The 25437-nt window shown below is 38.3% G+C and overlaps 1 protein-coding gene across 1 annotated transcript; it reads right to left on the bottom strand.

Annotated features, from left to right (window-relative positions):
* On the bottom strand, positions 1 to 24102 carry txnrd2.2 (thioredoxin reductase 2, tandem duplicate 2). The gene is made up of 17 exons (XM_030143700.1): positions 24006 to 24102; positions 23092 to 23157; positions 22940 to 22996; positions 22722 to 22866; positions 22420 to 22494; positions 21197 to 21275; positions 20784 to 20846; positions 20499 to 20569; positions 16997 to 17016; positions 16628 to 16719; positions 16363 to 16537; positions 8640 to 8776; positions 5475 to 5570; positions 4891 to 4983; positions 3293 to 3364; positions 2829 to 2926; positions 1 to 2308 (listed from the first exon to the last, which is right to left on the bottom strand). The coding sequence occupies exons 1-17, from the start codon at positions 24079 to 24081 to the stop codon at positions 2185 to 2187; spliced, it is 1539 nt and encodes a 512-aa protein (XP_029999560.1). The 5' UTR covers positions 24082 to 24102; the 3' UTR covers positions 1 to 2184.
* Positions 24103 to 25437: the final 1335 nt, after the last annotated feature.

Genomic DNA, 25437 nt, shown 5'->3' with positions numbered 1-25437 from the left:
TTCAGTGGACATCAGTTCTTTAATTGTGACAATGTGTGTTCAAGTGTTTTAGTATTTTACATATAAATTATATAATAAGTATAACAAAGCTTTAATGGAAAATAACACTCCTCTATTTACGAGTAAAGTGTTTGACCAGGTGACATCAGGCCTGCACTCCCCAGTTCTGGGCTTTAGTGCAGGTCATCATTAGCTGGCCAACCTGAAAGATGACCCCGACCCCCTGTGGGACACAGCTGAGGGACACTGATATACAAGCTCTGGGCCTGGAGGGCCTGGTCGACAACTTCCAACAAGAAAATCATTTTAGTTTAAACAGATTAGTCATTTTCAAAAAATTACGATTCCATCTTGTGCGTGTTCACATACTGTGCATAAAATAACAGAGCAGAGAGGAAATGGAGGGTAAAAAGCAAACAGACATTACAGTTACACTGATGGCCTCAATGACTTCCCTCATGTTGCTGTGGGCCCACCCTGGGGTCTCTGAAGTGGCTCGTTAAGCGCAGGAACACAGACTCAATTACCCTGGGCAAACACGCCACCGCCGCTGCTCAGTGCTGCATGGGCTGGCGGCCTGGTTCTGTCCGTGCTCTTGCCATCCTACCCCCCTCCACCTCGAGGCCCCGGGCCCCTGCCGTGCAGCGCTGCGGCATGTGAGCCCTCTGCGCTCCGAGTGATAGAGTCAAGCTGTTCCTGCTGAGCGGAGGTCAGGGTCCTTCAGTCAGCACCTCGGCCCTGAACAGAGCACACAGGAATCCCCCGTCCCTCCCTAACCGGGCTGAAACTCGGCTCACTCTCCTCCGGCCCGGGTCCAAATAAACCTGGTAGTTCACTCTCTCTCTCTCTCTTTCTTCCTTTTTTCCGCTCTCCATCTCCTGGCACGCTGTCACTCCCCTCATCAGAATCATTAATCAGAGCAGGCAGATTAGACTTCAAATAAAAATAAACTACACCCAGCAGCCTCTCTGGTCGCCCAACTATTGTAGCAACTCATTTTACTGACAGTCCTCCTCCGTCTCTACTTAATAACTGCAGTCGGCAGAAGACGTCCAGTTCAGCCAGCAGGTTGATCATTTGAGCACTTTGGCAAACTGGCAGTCTCTGTTTCTGCTTTATTGGTGTAAACAAACGGACTTATCTTTGAGGGTGATGAGTTTTCACGTCTAACCTTCCATCCATTTAAATACACATAAGATAACCCTTATCAGTTTGGCTCTAATAAAGCCAGTCTGCTTTCCGCCATCCTCCAAAAGCACATATCTTTTATAGGGATTAAAGGGATTAAATGTTCAACCTGAATATATTCAGGCGTATGTTTTATCCAGTGACTGCTTCATCCTGTCTTCCACTCTTGGATCAGAAAATGGAAGAACTAGAGGGCAATAGTGCCACCTTTAGGTAATGCTAAGTAATGCAGCCCTAGTGTTGGTGGGTAGGTAGAGGTGCCCTTTTTGGCTCTGCCGTGGCATCCACACAGCCCTTGACAGCACATGCTTGTCCTCAACTGTATTCTTTTGGGCACTAGAAGGGAATAGGGCATGGTGGGAAGAGGAAGGACTCCAGGGTCTGCTGGAGTTAAACAGGGCCCAGTAAACCCGGTTCTCCCTGGCCAGGTCTTTGCTGGCTGACTGACAGGCGGCCCGCTGACTGTTTGTGTGTGTCCATGGGAAATGGGGCGGTGTCGCTGTGCCGACGGCCCTGGGGCCATCCATCAGTGTCATGGGGGGTGTGGGGTTGTGGGGGTGTATGGTATGTGTCACCTCCAAGACTAATGGACAGGAAGTACAGCCGGAGAAACAACAATATTTGCAGAATATATATTCAGAAAAAAAGTTTGGGCCCGGTCTACGTTTCTTGTATGATTCCAACAAAACCCTGAGCACAGACCTTAATCCTGATTGATGAGTCTGTTTATTTAAAAGACGCATGCTTTGCGGCCAGAACTTTTGCTAACCTGATCTATAGCCATGTGCTTTAGAGCAAACATGAATAACTTGCGTGTTTTGAGGGATAAGTATCTCAGTTACTACACGATGTGCCATTGACAATAACCTGTGAAACCAGTGATTCCAAAGCCATAAATAGAGAGAGAGAGAGAGAGAGAGAGTTCAACTAACTTCCTTCTCCTGTCACTGAGGGATCCGACATGCTCCAGTGTTCAGAGACCGAGGCGCTTTAACCTCAGCAGCCGGTGACCGTGGCATCCAACCCAGAGCGCTTTGTGATGTTAACTTTGGTTAGCTCCTCAGCACAGGTCGGGTGGATGCCTACAGTGCTCAGCAGGTGGGAATATGTCGCCCCGCACCTGATAAACACAAACACACACATGGGTCAATTCCATGTAGTTTGTTAATTATGCATTATCGTTCACTTTTTGAAAGCTGATTGCAAATTAAGTGTACAGATATTGGTGAATTAGCACTTAATCTGCGTTAGACAAAACTGACAGGTACTTTTTTAACCGGTTATTTAAAGAAGCATCTATTTTTTGATGGTAGGAAACACCACATTAGTCCACAAACCACATCATGACACACTAGCTGTATATATTCCAAAAAATTCTGGTGACACTACACAGTATCCATGTGTGGTTACTGGTTCTGATTTGTTTTGTAGCAGCGTAATGAATAAAAAAAAACTCACAAAAAGATACAAGTAATATCAGCTTTATTGGAATGGCACTAAGAACATTTTGTCCTCTAATTCAGACATCTCACAGGATGTATCCAAATCCTGCAACAATTATTAATTCTGCTTAGAATTTCAACTTTAAATGACACCAAAACCACCTTGAATAAATTATAAAATCAATTAATTAAACTTACTGGAAGCCCAGAGCAAAGCCCTGAGTGACTTCCCCTGCATTTGGACCTGTAAAGTGCAAACCCAGAATCCTCTGGTCTCCGCCACGCTCACATACAACCTGAGGAGGCAAAAATAAAACTAAATTAAATGAAGGCTCCAGTGCAAAGAAGTGCTACTGTTTGGAGTGTATCACATACCTATTTTGCCCCATAATGCTTCCTTATCTGCTGTCTATATGCTTACAAATAGCATATTGCACCTCTGTTAAGCCTCAGATAAACAAATCAAAGGCTGCCAGCATTACCCAGCTATCTCAGTTCTTTAGTAAATCCCACCAAGTGTTTCTTATTTCTGTGTTGCTCCTGTCTTCCAACTAAATGCAAAAACCTTAGTCCAACAAACTAATATATACAGTATGACATACAAAATGCCAAAAGCATGCATATCAGCAGCCAGATGTCACAAGTGTTCAGTTAAACTCTACCTTTAAGTAACACTGGTTGGCATCACGCTCTGCAACAGTGAATTCCAGAGGTTTGTAGAAAGCATGAAAAACCTACATGTATCCAAACAAAGAGAATAAAACACATAAAACAGATAAATTCCATTAAAAAAACACAGCAGTGCTCATTATTTAACAGCCTTATTTGTTCTGGATATTGTCAGTCAGTGCTTTTAGTTGTGTTTTTATGCATATTTTCACAGTATGTACCACAAAGTATGCCGTGCTGTTAATAAGAGGAAATAACAAAAGGAAGGCAGATTAAAAACAGAACAAATATGCCTCATGCAGATTTAATAACTACAATCTTCAGGTTATTGGCAGCTGAAGAATTTTTTGTTTTTCTTACTTTTGTCTTTTGCTATAGACTCATTCAAAACAATAATGTTTTGAATGAGTCTATAGCATTGAATGCTAATTATTATCGTATGTGGGCATCTAAAAAACTGATATAATTCTGTTTAATTCCAATTTCTATCTTCTGCCACATCATTTAATCTTCCTTTTTATATGTGACTCACTGCAAACCTTCATGACATAGTTTCATAATACAGATATAGATGTATAGAATGCAAGAAATATTTTGGATAAAAAAAATATTTGAATGGTCAAATGCTGATTTGCATTACTCCTAAGGTAAAAATTACTTTTTAATAAGGGGATAATATCTTCAAAGTTAGTGATTTGCACATTTTCATGCACTACATAAAGAAAAATATTGGGACATATCATAGCTACTGCTAATAGGACTCCTGCTGATTTGAGATATTATCATAATAAAAATGATGTCAATAGTTAGAACAATAAATGATTATTTCTGTTAAGTTTGAAAGTGAATTTTCCTTTCTTCCTGAGAGTTATAGAAACTAGATGTTTACAGGTGGTTTAAAATGATTATTTATGGTCAGAATGTGACAAATATTTGAAAAAAATTACAGGTAGAACATTTAAAACAAAATACAAAATACTTGTGATATGTTTAGAATGTCTATGAAAGCTGCGGATGAGATATTAAATCTCCTCTTTTCGCTGATGATGGCTACGGATTTCAAACCTTTCACTGGTGACGTGGGTGTAAGTGTGTTTTATTCTACCGCTAACGTGCTGACACAAGTTGCAAGGGCCGCGCAGCTGTTGGGGGCCGGTGCTGCAGCTCGTCCTCAGATCTAAGCGCGCCTGTCATCACCCCATACACACCTCAATCAGGCCTCCTGCTTGCCTGTCAGTCACAGCCAGGAGCCCCACCTCGCCGGCAAAACCGTTTATCGGCGGCCTCGTGCAGGTGTTGGCTAGTATCTGGCACGCTGTTCATGTACACAGGCACGTACGTGTGTGTGTGTGTGTGTCTCGGTGTGTGTTGAGGGGTTAGGGGCATCTACTACTGACAATGAGTGTGTACATTTCACTGTACATTCAGTCATCCATATACTGTACATTTCATCTAAGTCTTGTTCTAGGGACAAAAGCTGAAGAAAATGTCTAAGTCAAACAAAAATATGCCTGATTGTGCGGCTGATCTCCTTTTTCGCCAAAGTCAAAGCATTGTTATCACAGGACATAAGACATATGACATGTCTTACCTCTAGGCCGTCTTTCCCGTGTCTTTTTTCAGCCTCCTCCTCAGACAGACCCACGCAGCCATATTCGAGAGGAGTAAACACAGTTGTAGGAACCTGGCACATAGGTATAAAATTAATTTTCAACTTGTCAGAATATATTTAAGTTTGCTTATTTTCCACTTCAACAGCTAAACCTGTCATGTGTATATCGATATGGAACTGTCGGCTTTGAATTTAATGCTACAGATAAATTAACATTATGGTGATAATGGGATATTATTATCTTAACGTAATCAAATATTAAATGAAATTAAACACAACAATGTAATAAAATCTCCATTATGATGCACAGATGGATTAATGCGAATATAACTAGATGATGAAGAATGATGACATTTTGCAAAATGTCGGTGTGTTTATGTTATGAGTCATCGGATGTACAGTGTGATGGGGGTGGGGTACATTAGAGACTCTAACTGGAAAACACCAGAAACGGCTGTAACTGGCCTCAAATGAAGCGTAAAACAATAGGCTCCAAAGGCCTAAAGACACAGGGTGTGGAAATGTGGAGGGAAATAATCATTCTTTATGTGTGTGTGTCTTACGTTGTCATAGTTCATGAGCTCAGTGCTTTGACCAGCTAGTCTGCGGGCGAGGAGTTTTCCGGCTTTAATGGCGGTCGGGGTCAACTCAGGACGACCCTTAAAAAGACAAAATTTAAGCAATATAAGCAACACTGTGTCTTACTGTACCCTCACCATTTTCTTCCTCTTACACAGTGCAGTAGGTGTTTTTAGTAACAGAAACCATTCCTTGAGGCTTTTTTAAAATTTATAAATATAATATACATTAAATTAATCTACGATAATCTAAGACAAGATAACATAACACAAAACATAACATATAATATAACATAAAACATAACATAACATAAAATATAACATAAAACATAACAAAAATATAACATAAAACAAAACATAAAATATAACATAACATAAAACATAATATAACATAAAACACAACATAACATGAAGCATACCATAAAATATACCATAAAACATAACAAAAAATATAACATAAAACAAAACATAAAATATAGCATAAGATAAGATAAGATAAGATAAGATAAGATAAGATAAGATAAGATAAGATAACATAACATATGACTTTGTTCATCCCGCCGTGGGGAAATTTCACAGTGAATGAATGAATGACATATAAAGAGAAAAAAATAAGAAATTGGGGATTTATACGAATATTTAAATAAATAAAGAATTACAGTTAAAGTTAAATATTATGCACATATTTACATTGTGGTTGGACATTGTGTGAAAACGGGGGGGTTACTGAGACCTGTTGTATAGAATATGTAATGCAATTGACTCTCTCCTGTGCATTTGTCTCCACGCCACAAACATACACAAATCAATGAAAAATGAGTCAGTAACGGACCTGAGCAGAAAGTGCATTAAAGATTTAAAACAAAACAAAACAAAAGTAAAACAGTCTTCTTCTGTGTTTTTCACCTTATTGTCCAGGATGTGTGCCAAACACTCGCATGCACACACATACATCTGAACCGTGCAGGAAACAGTAAGGCTGGAGGGCAATTCTAAAGGCATGACTTAAACCTGTTAGATCACCACCACATATCCTGTTGTCCAAAAACACCTCTGCATGTATGTGCATTTGTACTTCGGTATTCCGGTAAGTATTTACATGCCAGACAGCTCGCGTCATTATAATGCATTTCTTGGCGCTCATATGCACCGGTTGGAGAGAAATTAAAACAAGCATAAAATAACAACTGATGGAGATATCAAGCCCCTCCCCACTGTTTTCGGGGGGGGGGGGGGGGGGGGGATGTCCTGCTGCTGTGAAAAGCTGACAGACAGATTGAGGTGAAGTACGACTCATCAAAGCGAGCCGTCAGTCAGAAAGACGCTCCGTGTGTGTGTCTCTCATGAGGCCTGGGAGGCAGGAAGGAAGCACACAGCTGGTCTTGGTGAAAAAACAACACTGACATTACATGCAGCAGGAATAACTAGTATTAACATGGTGGCTTGTATTTTGGATGCCAACGATTATATGTAGGTGGGAACGAGCAGCTTCATTTAATCTTTGGCCAAAACCTTTCTGCACTGTTCTCTACAAGCAGATACAACACCATATTATTTATTTTAGGATGTCCACCATGCAAATTCAAATGGATTTTTTGAGCTTACATGCATTTTTATACAGTCTGCTGATCTTATTTTCATTTTTTTTACAACTTTATTTATCATTTTACAAGCATATTTTACAATGGACCAAAATGCATTAATTACACAGGTTGTTATCCCCCAATCCCACCCCCCTCCCTCGTCCAGGTGGTAACCACATAAATACAAAGCACATCAGATAAATAAAAGTAATAATAGTAGTGATCAAAAATAAATTAGAAAAAAAAAAGGCTGCTGATCATTCAGTCTTCCATTTTACATGTGACTCACTGCAAACCTTCATGACATAGTTTCATAATACAGAAATAGATGTTTATAATGCACGGAATGTTTTGGATAAAAAATATATTTGTATGGTCAAATGCTGATTTGCATTACTCCCAAGGTAAAAATTACTTTTTAATAGTTATTGTTTAGCAGATTTTCATACATTATATGGAGAAAAATATTGGGACACATCACACCTACAGTTAACAGGCCTTCCCATTCCTGCTGATTTAAGATATTATCATGATTAAAAGGATGTCAATAGCAAGAAGAAGAAATGTCAAATCAATGTTTTTTTTAAAAATTCAAAGTGAATTTTCCTTCCTGAGTGAAAGTTTTAGAAACTGGATGTTTACATGTGGTTTAAAATGATTATTTATGGTCAGAATATGACAAATATAAAAAAAAACCCTAGATGTAGAACAGTTAAAACTACTGTACTGATAAAACAAGTATCAATGTTGAGAAAAATTAAGTAAAATCTAACTCTGAAGCATAAACATAGAAAACAATGTGAACAATCCCAATACCTTTGTCCATATTATGTAACTGATAGTGGTTAATAATCAAACTAATCAAAAAATACCATTAACAATATAAACAATCAATAAAAAAAAATTACTGACATAAAACTTACTTTCCAGACTAATATTTAAAACTAAAGTTTGAAACAGTAGTTGTTACCTCTTTGATAGAGAATGATATGAAATTTGCAGTAGACATCTACAAAATTTAAAACAGGAAAATAGATTTTAGAAATACATTGTAATGACTTTTTTTTCTTTTAAATAGTTTTCTGTTATTAAAATACATTTAAATATTTTCTTGTTAAAATATTTTTGTAGCCTTATTCACCTTGTGTTGTATGACTTTAAATATTCTTCTTTATGCTTTCAGATCCATTTTAACAAATTATAATTATTACATAGCACATAGGTCCAGATCTAGTTTAAAGTTTCTATATTTGCCAATTTTATTATCAGCTCTTTATTATTTGAATTAACTCACTGACCCTAATACTAGCCCTCTGATGTCCCTCACCTTCTGTCGCTCTTTTTTATTTTCCAGTTATGAGTAAGCTATAATGTGCTGGAACTTCTTTCACTTTTAATGAGTGATTCTCTATGTGAGAAACTATGAAAAGCATTTACAGTAACTGCTAAGGGTGTAGACACATGTTTACAGTTGATTTTTATAGACTACGCTGAAGCTAATAACTACACAGTGTTTTTCCATCGACTACTTCTGTTGTCATTGTGGTTTTGTGTCGATAAAGCTTACCTCACCGATGTCACCGAAGGCGTAGATATTTGGCACCGAGGTTGATTCGTCAGCGCCAACAATTATTTTCCCCGTCTCCTTGTTGAGTTGCATGCCAAGCTTGTCGAGGCCTAGGGCTTTGGTTTCAGGCGCTCTACCTAAGAGGAAACAACACAAGGACAATGTGACATTACAATTCATGAGAGACGATTATTTGGAGGAGAAGACGAAAAAATAAAAATAAAGAGAAAACCTCCGTACACTGCTCACATTGGGTTAAAATATACTCCATCACTTCTTATCCACCAAAGAAAATATTTGTCGAGGAATTCTAAGAGTTAGGCCAAAAAAAATAAAACATTGAGGGGGACTGTGTTGTGAAATCATTTGCTCATGGGTGACTTAGCTGGAATTAGCTTTAACAGATCAATGCTGCTTTTTAAAACAATCAAATCCAGTGTTGTACAAAGTACTGGAAAGTCATACTTAAGTAGAAGTACAGATACCCTACCAAAAAATGACTTAATGACTGAAATACTACTGAAGTTAAAGTCTTTAAAGGGGTCATATTTTGCTAAACCCCCTTTTATTAGTCTTTGGTTCATTTATTTGTGTATTTGGACCCTAATAGTTCAAAAAGTTTGAATTTGAACCCTCCAGGTGCTGCAAAGCTATCTTTATATTCATTTTGGCAAAAATCAAGTAGATTTCTACAATCTGTTTTAATTCCTTCTTAATTTGTTACGTCTATAACTAGTTACGTCATGACATTTGCACATATAAGGTCAAGACTTTTGACAAACATTTCTCAAAATTGTTTGTCAGTAGCAGCGGTTGTAGTCATACTGAAAATATGTCCAAACTTCGAGCCAATTACCTAAAATGTTCAGTTGTTGGTTGAATGAGACAGAGCAGCACAGTCAATAACCAGGAGGGGGTGGGGCCTGAAGTGGCTCATGTGCATTTAAAGGGCCAGCACTCAAAACAACCTTTCAGGTGTCATTACTCAGAAATAGGGTTGAAGATGGACCTGTGGAGTTGAATTAATGAAGAATTCAGACCCAAGCATAGCATTTACAGTTTATGTAGACCACAGGGAAATGTTTTAAAATGCATAATTCCATTTAAAAAAGAAAAAATATCACTCCTTTAAGTACCTAGTATTTACTGTACTTAAGTATATCAAATAATCTACAATTAACTGCATAAAGTAATGAAAGCAAAAGTACACGTAAATGCTAAGAAAGACCAAAGGCAGTTAGAATCTGGAATCTTGCACTGCTGCTCACATCAACAGAGTGGCGACAGGTTGAGTGTGGACCGTTGTTTGTACTTTAGGCCCAATGATAAATCATCTTCCTGACTTTGTTGGAGTCACTGGTAATCTCAGCGGTGAAAACACCATATTTCCTTTAATGTATTTTTTGTAATGAGTACTAATACTGTGCATTAAAAATGTATGACAGTTGAAGTATGCAACTGAGTTAGAAAATGTAGTGAAGTAGAAGTGGAAGTAAACAGAATAAAAAATACTCAGTAAAATACAAATTTTTCCAAAACAAAACTTGAGTACAGTAGTGCAGTATTATTATTTCATTACTATACAAGACTGATCAAATCTGAACATCACTTAGTTGTAGCGTGACAATATCAACTAAACTAAATACTAACACCTACATACTAATTTAGAACAGGTCCATTGGAAAACACAGCATCTGGCCAGAGTGCAGGAGGATCTGATGAGCAGCTGGGAAATGACTTCGCATTAAACCCCCGGGACACCCCAAGGTGCGATTTCTGACACTTCCTGGGGGACGGCTGACTGATGCTGTCGACACTGAATCTCCATGGTGATGGAGTATGGACCACGCGCTCCCCCCTCCCCCTCCTTCTCCTAGCGCTCCTCACAACCTGCCTGGGTAGCATAATAAACACCCGACCCTGAGGTACCCATGTAGATGCTATCGGACAGCAAAAACAACAAACCCCTGAGACCCTTTTCCTGGCTGGAGCCGCTCTCCTCCTCCTCTCAGGCCGGGGGGGGCTACAGGGACCTGTCTAATACTCGGCAGCATGGGTGGCTTAAGGGTAGGAGAAGGAGAGAGGGGAAGACATATTCCCAAATGTTTGACTTATAAATGTTTTCTTTTCTTCCAAAACACTGAAATAGTCGATTAATCATGCTATTCTCTGATAGGTGCTTTATTCTGTTATTGTTATTATTATGGTCATGTTTAGCTGCTGTTGTTGTGCATTATTATGACTTGTTTTTGTTTTTTTTTTGTTTTTTTTTATTAAATTGCAGGTTTTTTTAATTCTTACATTTGACTTATTCTTTGAAAAAAATTTTTTACCGGGGTTCTGCATGTTAAAAGTATATCCACTTGAGATACAGCAGTGCATTGTTGTCCCCTGTAGAGTTTAACAGCTTTATTTAAAAATAAATAAATTAAAAACAAATTTAAACCTCATCCATTGCAAAGGACATTACATAAAAAAACTGCATCTGAAAAAAAAACTGTTGCATTATGCTGTCTCCAATAAAGATAATTATTTAATGTAAAAAAAAAATAAAAAGCCAACACTTTTACTTTCACTTAATAGATTTCATTAGACTTTCAGTGGCGTGTCATATATGTTCTGTACTGAGTTTCAGATGCTTTTCCATCATGACACCTGAAACCAAACCTTTTTTCTGCTAAGAAAACATTCATTCTCACAGTAAAAAGAAAAAAAAAAGCCACAAGTACTGGCATACAGTGGTGCATATTGGAGAAATCTCCGTGGTAACTATAGACTTTTTCTTCCTGTATGTAGCTCCGGTCCACTCACGGCTGCAGCAGCAACCACAGATCCATTGTAAGACGAGGATGCAACAACACGGTCCTGCCTGATAAGGGACGTAGCTGTAGCTCGAACACACAACACACACATACCACGGTCCAACAGGCCGATGTGAACACGGACTGTTGTGACATTAGAAGGAAACTTTTAAAAGCGTGAGGCTAACTAGCCACAACAAACCACTGCGAGCTGAAATAAAGCTGGACGCTTATCTGATCAGTCAAATGAACAAAGACAAAAGGGAGAGCCGTGTGAAGGCCTGATTGTTTTTCTTGTGGGAATAGATCATAGAGAGATGCCAAAAATTGATTAGGTCTTCTATTTAAGGCCAAAAAAGATTTTAAGATGCAAATGGATAAAAGAGTTTATTAGACGGGTGGGAAACTGATTGTCTGATGTACAACATACAGTAGAATATACATTATAATAAAAACATGAGGGGAATGGGAAGTGACATGTTACATATTGCAATGTAAGCTCAGTGTTTTAGGTAATTAGGCCCACTGCTGTGTATTCTGTCAATAGAAAAGGCCAACAAAGGCTCTGGTTTCACTTCTATTACACTTCACAAACTGTAAGTGGTTCCCCCCTTCTGTTATGAGCTCTCTCAGGTTTATATAAAGTAACACTACTGATATTAATACACTCTATATGCGGTTGTGACTTGGCTTGCACTGTTTTGAGCATCTGATTTTATTTATTTTTTCTTATCCTTCTGCATTTTGCTTTCTGTATACAGCATGGATATGTTTTCTTGCTTTTTTCCCCTCCATTCTTTGCAAGTAAAAGATTATAAAACTATATTACTGTGTGTAGGGTTTCTATAGGTTTCTACAAGTGAAATGTAAGACTTTTAAAGACCTCTATAACACCACTTAGAACCAAATTTAATGCCCATTTCACTGCCATAAATTTGTGACTCCTAGAATTTAGGAAAATGTATTAATTTACATTAGCAGAGATTGAATATTACTACATACATGAATATTCAGTGATCATTTCTCACCAGAGGCTGCAAAGTTTGTAGTAATTGGTTCCTAATTTCAATATAAATTGTCGGGTTGGAACAGGTGGAACTGAGTCCACTAACGTTACTTTCTTAGCAGTTTGGACATTTAAAAGACACATTTAAAGATAATACAGCAAACAAGTTTATGGAAACATAACTTAAGACTGACTATATCAAATTTAATATCTTTTAAAGACTTTTTTAAGGTATTAAATGCAGATTTGTAAATTCAAGACTTTAGACTTTTTAAGACCCCGTATGTATAGCTACTAAGCAAATATTCGTTTTCACCTTCTTATTCTCCTATTTTGCAAATTAACTATTTTAATTAATGACATTCAATCTCAATCTCAATCTCAATATCATCCAATTACCTGCATTTCTAAAATAATTAACAGTGTCAGTTATACATACTTTAGTTTTTCCATTCCACACACAACTCCATTGGAACTGGCATTAGAATTAGTATCAACACACCAGCCTTTGGGATCCTCAACTTTAAAACTGAAAAATGTCACAGAGACTTGAAAAAATAACACAAAAAAGACAAAAAAAAAGCATAATGACATCCTTAAGTACTATAGAGTGCAGTGAGGAAGCAGACTAATGCCCACTGTCTGTATGTAGACAGGAAGTGTGGAAATGTTCTGTTTCCTGGTGTGTTTCTGGGGCCACACCTGGACAGGGGAGCGGCCCTGAGGCCAGGAAGGAGAGGGGGAAAGGTGGTGGGAGGCAGAGCTATGGAGAAGGATGTAGCAGACACTGGTGATACTGTCCCTGGGCCCGTTCTGGCCTTTAATAAATCCACAGAGGCCTGGGACCCTGCCTGGCCTCTAGTGTAAGGTCACAGTTAAGGGAAGTGGCCTTGTACTCATAACTCCTGCAACACACATCAAAGAGCAGAGGCCACCGAGTTACTGCTTCTCACCGAACTGTATGGGAACACAGGGCGACATGGATGCAGCAGGCGGCTGTAAACTCACACCAGGATAACAAACACCAGTTAAGAATCAATAATTTGCCGAAAATAGAATGCTATAAAAAGCGGAAAAGGCTACAGACTGACAGTTTGGTTCCTGGTGTGCTGTCTGTAGGTGAGAATCTGATGTGATACGCATCAGAATACAGGGGTTATAACTGAATAAACTGCTATATTTTACAAGAATATTACATCTAATTTTAGGAAAACATAAAAGCATAGTAGTATAGCAGTAGTACAGCAAATAGACCACCATTTACCTAAAAGTGAAACAAGTCCCTAATAGTTAAACATCAAGCATCATACCACTATGTTTTGTGCAACATGCACAAAATTAACATTTACCTGAATAAGAGTTTGGCAGATGCGGAAACATTACGATAGTTCCTGTACATAGAACTGACAGTATTTGAGATATAGACACAACTAAAAGTATGTGAAACCTCTGAAATTTCTTAGTTTTCTGCATAAATTGGTCATTAATTTGATCTGATTTGCATCTAAGGTACAAGTATTGATAGTGTTCTTAACCAACCAACCAAGGAGTGTCAACGACACTCATACAATTTTTTGAGGATTTCCTTAACATGCAGAACACTGGTAGAAAAAGTGGCATAAACACTAGCAGGTTTCTCACTCTTTCCCTGAAATTATTTTCCAGGACTTTTCCAGGACATTTTCAGGTGCTACAGAGACAAGTTATCACGTCATACACTAATCCATTTCCCCTCATTCTTTTCTACAGTTGTAACTTGCATTTACCCAGATTGTTTCTATGTTTATTACTCAGACATTTGATGTGTAGTCTATGGCTATAACTTATCTATGAAAAATAATTCTGACAAATGTATCATAGAATAATGCAAACACACCCACAGATTGCAGCGTAGCACTTCATGAGCCTGACAAACTGGAGCTACAATGTTCAACTGGGCATTTCCCAACTTAACTTTCTCATCTCTCTTACTTTCTCTCTTGCACTTCCTCTAAAAATATTTGTATATTTTCAATAAATCGCTGAAAAACAATTTCCTTTGTTTCATCTCAGTTTAGGCACACAAGGTCACAAGGCAGGGGGAGGATAAATAATTTTCCAGGATAATTTAACAGTTTCCAGGACATTTGACCTTTTTTCTCATTTTCCATACGTTTTCCATGACTGGAAAATTGGTCAATCATTTTCCAGGTTTTCCAGGACATATGGGAACCCTGAGTAGTTTCTCAACTCTTTGACAGCATAAATCTCCTCCCAGCCCCACCCCAAGTAAACATTAGATGACTCTTAGACAACGGATTTCAACTATGTGTACTGTTTTGGCTAATTGATTATTTGTGCACATGTGTAATATTTAATATGTACTTTAAGGCATAAATTTGTGCAAAATCTTTTAAATATGTATACATTTCAGCACAGTTTTAATAATCACAGCAATCTAAAAAACTATTTCAGTATTTTGGAAGAATAAAAAACATATATAAGTCAAACATTTGGGAATATGTCTTTCCCTTTCTACTTCTCCTACCCTTTAATAAAAAATGTGGATCACTTTTCTCTGAAATCATGCACGAAATGCTGAATAAGCATATGACAGATTACCTATGTGGCAATTCATCACTACAGTACTGTGCCATAAAATGTCAGTTGTTGGCTGCATTTGGGTGAGACCTCCCCTCTACTATTGTTTAAGGGTTCAAACGAGGGTTTGCAGCATCTCACGCATGTCACAGCACCTGCTGATAAATACACTCAATGCAAATGTCATCCTCAGCATCCAGTCTCACGGTGAGATGATGTAGGGGGGAGAAAAACCTACGTCATCTAAGCCAAGGGGTCACGCACATCCTTGTCGCTGTCACACGCATAGAGGGGAAGGACCCTCCCCACCGATGCACAAAACTATACAGCAACACTGTGCTGAAGGCGGCACTGGAAAAGCCTGGTAGTCAGAATTTGGAAGGCTCTGGCGTCTTTGAAAGTGCTCAGAATAAACAAACTGACAGCTGTGGCGCAGACGGATGTCCCATGCATTGTTACTCGTACTGTTGGTGGAACAGAAGAAGTGGAACGATATGATAGAAAATGAATAGAAGAGAGAGAGGAGGAGGAGTGTTGGTAGCGGTGGCAGGCTGAGCGCTATGGGCAGGGATGGCAGTGACAGATGCAGGGTTGGTTTCCGCAGGGCTGGCATGGGCAGGAAGGCCCAGAGAGGGGGAGAGAACAAAGGGAGCGCAGGGGGGTGACCCTGTGCCTGGGTGCATCCTGCCCCTCTCTCACCACAGATCCACAGAGCCAGCTTTGGGTGATTAACACTTCCCTTGGCCATTCCCATCACTCAGGCTTTATTACTTTGTTTTCAGCATTAATTCCTCTGTTATCTGCTGACACTGCACTCTATTGGGCTGACAGTGAAACTGATGGTGGCAGGGAGAAATTAGTCACATCGGTGCAAAACAGGCACGTACAGTCACATCAGGAAAAAAAAAAAATAGGATACTAGATAGACTAGATGCTGCACGCACATTGGACTAAATTTAGATGTCTGATACATAGTGGGTCTGACATGGCTTCTACATGTTTTGACAACTTAAATTTAACACTTTTTAAAACCATTATGAATACTTTTAAGCTCTATTTTACGCTGATGTCTGACTGAATACAGGAAAGAACTGGGTGAGGGCAGGCATTTGCCGGTGATTTTTTACAGTGGCTATATGTTTGACTGAGTTCTGAGTTAATTTCAGCATTTTAATTCAGATGGTGTCCTGGGCCTCATTATTCATCATTATTTGCCACAGGTTTTGTAACCTGTTAAAATCATATTTCAGACATTGTAGGGCATAAAATTCAAATTACTGTATTTTAGACATTTTTCTGACTACTTCAAAGACTTGAAGAGCACACATATACTCACCTACCGCCCACAACACTGAGTCATAGGTGTCTTTGTGTTCTTGGTCTGCCTTGGTGTCAGTCCAGGTCACTTGCAGTGCTCCTGAGGACAGTTTCTCCACTCTTTTTGGGATACACTCCCATGCAAACTTAGTCCCATAAGCCTCCATATAGTCTGTCACTAGTCCTGCCATTTGCTGTAAGAAACAAAACAAAATACTTCATAAAATTCTTCATCATGTCAAAACTGTCACTGCAGGTAGAACTGGAATAGGATGTTGCAATACCTGATCAAACCCCCGGAGGGCGATGCTGCGAACCATTACTGTAGTGTCCAAGCCAATGCCTGTGAGGAACCCGGCACACTCCAGAGCCACGTCTGACAAACACCAGGTTAAGAGGCGTGCAGTTCTTTTTTTGATTATTATGTACAGTAGCAACATTTATTATCATTATTTACGAAATGATAGATGCCAGATAATGTCAGAGATTAAAAACTGACCTAAATGGTCTCAATGTAATGCCACATATACAGGGTGTGTGCTATTCACCAGCATTTTTTTTTCAAAACTAGTCTCACGTCAGTGTTTTCATCAGTGTACCAGCTGACTGATGCAGTGGCTTCCTTTACAAGTACTTAGGTAGACAAAGGATACAGCTGGCTCCAACCACGAGTCTGCAAAACACAAAGAAAGAGAAGCTTTTTAGCAGAGATAATACAAGCAAAATACAGAAGTAGTCTATGTGACAGTTATTTTGTGCAGAGCACTTTGGCCAAACAAAACAAAGCAAATGTAAAGCTAAAAGTGTTTACTTTAAATCCTAGAATCACAGAGGTGATGAGTTACTAAACTTTATAACCTTAGAGAGACGCAAAGAGGTGTGAAGTACAAGCAGAAAACAGGGACAGTAAAAGCTGAGTGTGTGTGGTCCAGGTGAATCACAATTCTAATCCAGCCCTGAGATCTGCAGTGTTGAGGAGGGCTAATTGCTAGCATTTAAGCTAATCCCTGCGGATGGGGTGTGCCATGTTCAGGGCTCAAGTCCACGCATCAGCCCGCTGAGTGAAGCCCGTCACCCACATGGATGAGGCCCCTTCTTTCCCTTGTTTTTACCGCCTCCCCCCTGACTCCCCCTCTTTAGGTCTGCTCCGCCTGACAGCTCAGGGAGCCTAAGGCACATCCTGCCCCTGCCCATACTAACAGTGAGCTTTAAAAGCCCCTAGACCCAGATATTACCCATGTCTGTAATGTACAGCTGCACTTAGCACACATTGTGAAGCGGCTTAAAGAAAATTAGACAGGGAGCTTTGCTTGAATCAACAATTTCATCACTCCTTTCCCCTCACCCTCTTTATTCCACATTGTGTTTGATTATTTTTTACACGGGTCAGCCCAGGCCTTAATAGGGAATTGGCTCTCATTAATTTTTTTAATGGTTTTTTGATTAACTTGGAGTCGTCCTGGTATAATTAATAGATGGATAATTAGGACAGTAGCTGGTTGGGATATAATATAACATAACCCAAGGCACATTTTTAAATAATATATGCATAGATTTAAATTGTTAACCTGCGTCTATCTCTGCTTTACTGTCCATCCTGTCTTTTCTCTTTGCTGTGTTCACTTTACCACTAATGCAAAGGTATTCCTGCAGGATTCAGTTTTCCAGCTTGGTCCTGCTGACTCTGATTACCTGGGATCAACTCTGTGAGACTGTCAGTTTGTTGACAGTGAATATGCTCGCAGCCTGTTTTAGGAACTTTAAATAACTAGTCTTGGTTTGGGGCTCCGGTGTGTTGGCCCAGTCAGTAGTTAGACACGGTGCTGGTATTTTTGGTGTCATTTTTCTACTACTTTTTCATCATATATTTGGATGGGCTACTGTGTACACCAGGTTTGACAGAAATAACAGAAAATAAACTAGTAGTATTGCTTATCCATTGTGTTATAATACTGCAGTTTTGTATGACTACTATTGTGATAATATATCACAAAGAATTCAAGGACCTGTCTAGATTGTCCATTATGCAACACACAATGAGCAATAAGTGCATCATTTTCAGCAAGTATGAAAGGAAAACAGGTGATTTACCAAATAAACTACATTTGGTCTACTATAAACAATAATAATCAGCTACTTATGGACATATACACACTTATATGACGGTATGTGCTGTTATATCCAGTCTACATGCCATACATTACATTACAGGCCTCCAAATGTAATCTCCTGCTTTAAAAATCTGATTATAAACAAAGAGAAAGTAAGTTCAACACGTGGCCCTGAAATCAGCAACAAAAAATGTAGCGACATGAATACATTTCCTGTTCTTGACTTTGACCATGTTTCTGTTTTAAACAATCTGGTACATCAGATTAAGTAAAATATGACAAAGACAGAGTTACAGTATTATCTAGTGAAGTCTTCAGAAGTGAGAAAAAGTGAAGCTGTTAACAGTATTCCCCATGTTGTTACTCCAGTTGGACTAAAATCAGAACAGAAGTAACAAATTTGACGACAAACAGAAATAGTGTAAAACTCTTGAAGCCTGGCTCCTGATGCTGGAATGGTAGCATGTGGTTTAGAACTCTGGCCAAGGCCTTTGTGAGTCCACAGAAGAGGTTTGCTATCAAGTGTCTCGGGCAGCCTGTTAACCTTGGGCAGCTCTTCAGAAGCCTTAACACCGATATAAAAAAACCCAAAAAAACAGCCTTTTGTGTGTGTGTGTGTCACAATGTGGGAGGTAAGTGCAATAAGAAATGTTGAAAACACGAGATGCAAATCCGACTTTGACACCAGACCATAAATTTATTTTGACATTTAAGACATCCGCACAGCTCCAATGTATTCCCTTCGGCCAATATCAAAGACCAGCTGGCACGTGCTCTGTGTTTTCCCCGGTAGCATGATAAGGCCCAGCTTTGGGCTCAGTACCTGAGGCCAAATCTGTCACTGTGGTGTGTATGTGTGTGCTCCAAGGCCCATTAGATGCCCGTCACTCACCTAGAAGCCCTCCCAATGAAACAGCCTCTCGGACCTCACCTGTACAGCTGACAGCTCGGCAGCACAACAACATAGTCAGCTGCAGGTAGTGTGTGTGTGTGTGTGTGTGTGTGTGTGTAGTATTGTACCCTTATGAAGGAAGCTAATGCTATTGCTAACCTACATCAAACCTCTCACAGCCTGCAGGGGGGGCAGAGGACTTCACCTCTTATCCCACTCTTGCATCAAAGGACTTCCTGAACTCAAGTGGTCTCCTTAAGTGGATAACTCTGCTTCCTATACAAAAGTGTACTGTTGAGTGGGTGAGTGTTACACTGGTAATTGTTTAAGGGTTGATACAGTGCAGAGACTGTAAACACCACAGCCCACAGAGGAAGCTTTGTCCATTTTAGACGATTTTCTACTGCCACCAAGTGCTCAAAAAGCAGAAAAGCACATTGAGGCGCAATACTTTTATGATGGATTACATTATACATTATGAGGGAACTTGTGATGTGAAAGAATCAGAAAGCACAGTTCAGCTAATGTGAAAAAAGCACCAACACTGCAAGGCAAAATAATGGCAATTTACATTAGGAAAGACTTGAGACTAAAAAAATGCACGATTCCATGCTCAAGGCAGAAACATGTTAGATTTATATGAAGCTTGAATATCAGAACAATTATTTCCGCGCCTCCATCAGCACATAACAAACAAACACCTCAGCCCAGGTATACCACAACCACTAGTCACCGTCTGTAGGTATTGCCAAGAGGAAACGTCAGGGAAAGACCAATTAACCAGGCGATGACAGCTGCTAAAAGGCTGGATTAAAGGGCTTGTTCTGTAAAGGTGAGGATGCACGCTGCTAATCTGAATCAGGAGGCGAAGACAGGCTGACAGGAAGGGAGAAAAACAAACTACATGTCACTGATGAATGATTACAGTGCGTGACATAGGGACATGTCGTGTCAATGAGAAACGCAGCTCGGTGCATAAAGCGAAGCATTAATATTGCAAAGGTTACTGGTTCTATTTCCCCTGTAGCTCCATGTATACACAGTGACACCTTTACTATCATGTCCATTTTAATGTGAGAACATTTTGGGGACTAACGTTAACAGAAACTGATGGGTAACTAATGGGATGTATTTAAATGTATGTGTTCTCACGTTTTTCCAGGTGACTTTTTCAACCAGAATATGTCATCACTGGTAACACCATGCTCCATCGCCCCAGGAACCTGAAAAAAAGAAGAATTAAAGCTATAAAAATACTATCTTGTCCATCTATCATAAGTATGAAGAGAACAGTACATATTTTTACTGTATGTGTGCCAGTATAATGCTTTGTAAACACTTCCAAGTTCACACCAAAGAGTTACAGGGTTATTTTTGATCATTTGTTGAGCTACTAGGTAACCAGTCATCCAAAATGATGATAACATTGATATTTACATTTGTGGGGTATTTAGGGCGTCCACCGGTGGCAATAACGATGTTCTTGGCTGTCATGGTCATCTGTATGAGAGAAAAGGGAAAAGTGAAGTTTGTCTTTGTTAATGACATCCTTAAGAAAACAAAGAAATGTCAAATAAAAGCAAGTGGTCTGTGTTAAAACTGGTCCATAAAGTCAAATGGATCCATTCTGGTTAAAAAGCAAAATTAATGGATGAATAAATTGACAAAATACTTCTAAATGTGTACTGTATGTAATGAAAAGATACAAAAAAATATTATGCTTTGTATACAATATATGCTCAGCTACAACAAAAACACACAAAACAAGGCTAAATTTTTAAAAATGTTCAATGTACTGTATTAAGAACATTTAGGTAAGTAAGTATTTTTTTTATGGATAATGAACCCACCTCCTTCCCTGCTTTAGTCAGTCCTCTAACAGTGTGTTCATTCACCAAGCTCCCTTTGATGTTCAGATATTTCACCTTTCTGCAAAACAGGAAATGAACAGCTGACTGCAGTGATACTGAAGACAACATAACTGATGGGAATGTTACAAACACTCTGAACCATCCACTTTCTTTCCTATAATTATTCTACTAATCAGCAGTACACACTATCATGAGGTTGACCAGGAAAGGAGAAAAACATCATATTTGTTCAGCCTTTGTAAAATACACTTATTTTTTCATTGCCAGAAGGAATGTACTGGATGCAGAGGATTATGATGAACATGATTCATATAGAAAATAACCATCATTTAGCCATTGGGATCATTTATTTTGTATTTTCAGATCAAACTTATTTCACTTTGTTGTACAGACATTCCATTTAATTACTACAAGATAAAATATGACTCAATTTATTAGAGATTTATTAGCACTAATGGTTCAAAATCACACTTTAATATTGTTTGACATTAATTTGTCAAACAAAAATCCCTTTTAATCTTTAAGTATAAGCTTATTCGAGTAATGCAAACATTCACTTCTGACTCAATCCTCTTTACCGCCTGCCATTTTAAATACAGTATCTATGTTAAACCATTAAGCAGCAATCTGCTCATAATAATACAAATTAATTGCTCACAGGAAAACCCAACGTAATTACTATTGATTAAAAATAGAAAATTAAGTTAATGCTTCAGCCTCTCATGGCTAATTGTTAATCGAAATAAAGTGACGTCATATTGAAACCATTACTAATGCACTGAGCCAAAGATCTAATGAGTATCGGGCACATTCACAAGAGGTTAACACCTGTTTGCCCTGGAGCCAGCAGTTCAGTCAGTGTGTGATCATGGACTATCAATCTTTCTGCTGTGTACAAACTAAATTGTGAAGTCTTAAGCAACATTTCGTGCCTCCAAAACGAACAATAGGTGAAAAAAGTAGACTGAAAGATAATTACCACTCTAGATCATTTTCTTGTATGAAAATATTGTATAAAAACAAGAACAATGCAAAAAGGGAAGACGTAGTGCAATTAGGACTGAAGCGATTTTAGATGCCACACATGTACAACAAAATCCTGAACAAATAGCCTTATGTTAATATTTAAGAATATATACCATCCTTATGAAAAAGCAAATGAGTACAGTTGAATACTTTATCTCTGTTAGGATATCACTTACTTGTCCTGAAGCTGAACCCGGTGGCCCCAGTTCAGAGACCTGACATGGTTTTGAACAGCCTCTGCCATGGTGACCCTAGAAAACAAAGTGTTAGTGTTACAACATTCCAGACCCCTGCAGTGTTTAGGACTAAACTGTATCTGTCCATTGATTTCTACCTACAGGCACTGCATTTGCCCTACAGCAAGTGCATCACTAGATGGGGCTGTTGAGCCACTACTTGTCTGATGTGAGAGAAACTTATGTGGACTCTTTGTCCTGAACAGCAGCACACAAGTAGGGCAAAGGAGAATCACATTTACCAGTCATGTTGGATTGGCCCTGGGATCTGCCAGCCATACTTTTTGGCATCTTTGACTGCAGTGCCAAGCAGACCTGCCTGGTGCATGAGCTTCTTAGGAATGCAGCCAACATTGACACATGTACCACCGAGACCCCACTTAGTACCTATTAGAAAAAAAGTTATAAATGTCCAAATCATATCCTATGTTTTCCAGCAACTGATACTGAAGTGAATTACCTTTAAGTGATGGCTCCACATAATCTAAAACAGCAACTTTCTGACCCAACTGTGCTGCTGAAAATTGTAAATATAAGCTACAGTTAGAGAATTTATAGAAATAACAGTTAAGCAATAATGTCTAAGTGTGAAGGGGTGACAAAAGATCTCACCTTCTTTGGAGCAGGCAAGTCCCCCTGAACCACCTCCAATAACCACCAGGTCATAGTCATATTTCCCTGCAGAAACACAGTAAATTGTTTAAAGATGCTAAATGATACTTCATGTATTAACTTTTGGAAGAAGAAAATCACATTATATTTCCCACACTGAAAATATTCGGCTACAAATAAAGCTAAATGTACCTAAAATATGAAATATAACAGTCACTCTGAAGTAAAATAGTAACTGTTTTGCTATTACATGCAATACTTTTCATCCATATAATTAAATTCTGGATGTATTAATATGTAATTGCATTTCACTGCTGCAAATGTTTAATGTTGATCTCATTTTAACTGCTTTATAAACCGTTGGATGGTTTAATCTACTCATTGCATCATATTCTATTACATCATGTTTGTGGCATCGTTGTCCCATTGAGAACCACGAGTTACAGAATAAAAAGCTTTCAGCTGTTACAAGGAGATCGAGCAAATCCAAGAGTTTATTTAGCTAACGAAGTATGTGAATTTTCTCCTACAAACAAACACCTAATGCTTCAGTTTACCAGAAATATAAAAAATACAACACATTTGGAGGTAAGTGACTTGTACTGACAAGAATGGGATGAAAAACTAGCCTGTAAAGCAGCTGTTACACGAGGCAAAAATTGCCCTCTAAGATATAATAAAGTACTAAGGTAAAATGAATTAAGGTCAAAGCAAAAACACCCTAATTTTATACTCCACATGTGTATAATTCCTAATAAAAAATACACCTGCATCTCAATAACAACTTCATTAGCTCCTCCAACTCAACACAGCTGGTTAATACGACTTTAAAAACTCATTTTTATTTTTCAGTTAACTCCGTTTCGTTTAATTCTACGTGTCTAATCTCTCATATTAAAACAGGATTATGTTACCTGCTAGGTTTCTGGATAAAACGTAGAAGCAGTTAGTTCTTTTCCACCGGTGTTTGACTCTACACAAGGCAGCCATATTGTTATTATGAAAGGACCCCAGCGGACATGGGCTGCCTAAGAACTGCCTGAACAGAAATGCGAAAAATACTGGCAAACTAGTATTAGAGTACGTTCCGTATTTTCTAAATCTGACTGATTCATTCTGTACATTTATCATGTATGATATTTATTTATTTATTTAATCTTTTTACATCTTTCACCAGGAGAGAAATGTACTAAAGTATATTTATCCAAATAAAGCACATAAATACAACTTTGATGTACTTGTACCTGACACTAGTATTCCTATTCTCTGCCACTTTATACATCACCACATTTGGATGCTAATATTATACAATTCTTCTCCATTACATTAATTGCTAGTTTGCAGATTCATAGTATTACTTGACTATGAAGTAAATCATGTATTGATGATGTGTTATGAAGCATTAAAGTATAATATAGTAATTTAAATAAGTCTCAGATATTTTAGATAATAAACATGAATAAACAACAGATGAACATTAATGCATCAGTAACTATAACCTTGAACATTTTTACTTTAGGTACATAATTTTGTGTTGTGACTTTGTTTTGAGGCAAACCTTTGTCACTAGGAACAAAATATTTTTACCCCAAGGGGAGGCAAAGGATATTGTTTTTGGTTCGGTTTGTTTTCTTTGTTTTGTGTGTTAACACTCTAGCAACAAAACTATTGGTTGAATTCATACCAAATTTGGCTTATATATTGCCAGTGACCCAGGTTAAATGTAATTACATTTTGGGAACAGCGGGTCAAAGTTTCAATTTTTTATGAATTTTTAAAATCTTTTTCCCCCCCATGTACTTATAATGGGCGAAATTTCAAATGTCTGTAGCAGCAAAACTATTGGTTGAATTCATACCAAATTGGGTTTATAGATTACCAGTGACCCAGAATAGATCTGATTACATTTTGGGAACAATAGGTTAATGTTCAAATTTTTTATGATTTTTTTTAAACATTTTTTCCCCTCCCATGTACTTATGATGTACGAGATTTCACATGTCTATAAAAACATCAATTTTATTTCATTTTTCCTCAAACTTGGCACATATATAGAGGCAACTGACATGATGACATCAGCTGGATTGATGCCAAAATAAGCTACAATACGTGTGAGGGGTGGGGTTTGTTGTGCCTGGTACCACTTGTTACCCTTTGGTACTGGTACTCTACTTTTGAAATAGTCACACTAGTCATGCAGTGTTTTGCAGTTTTCAGGTGTGAATGGTGAAATAGGCACCTCTAAGATATGTTGTCCTCTGCTCCAAAACAAGAAATTGAATATTCTTTCTCATGTTATTGAACTTTCTAAATTAAAATGAATCAACATCAGTATCAGAAATAACT

The sequence above is a fragment of the Sphaeramia orbicularis genome, chromosome 9 (genome assembly GCF_902148855.1).
Source record: "Sphaeramia orbicularis chromosome 9, fSphaOr1.1, whole genome shotgun sequence".
Lineage (NCBI taxonomy): Eukaryota > Metazoa > Chordata > Actinopteri > Kurtiformes > Apogonidae > Sphaeramia > Sphaeramia orbicularis.
This window is presented reverse-complemented; position numbering and strand designations above follow the sequence as displayed.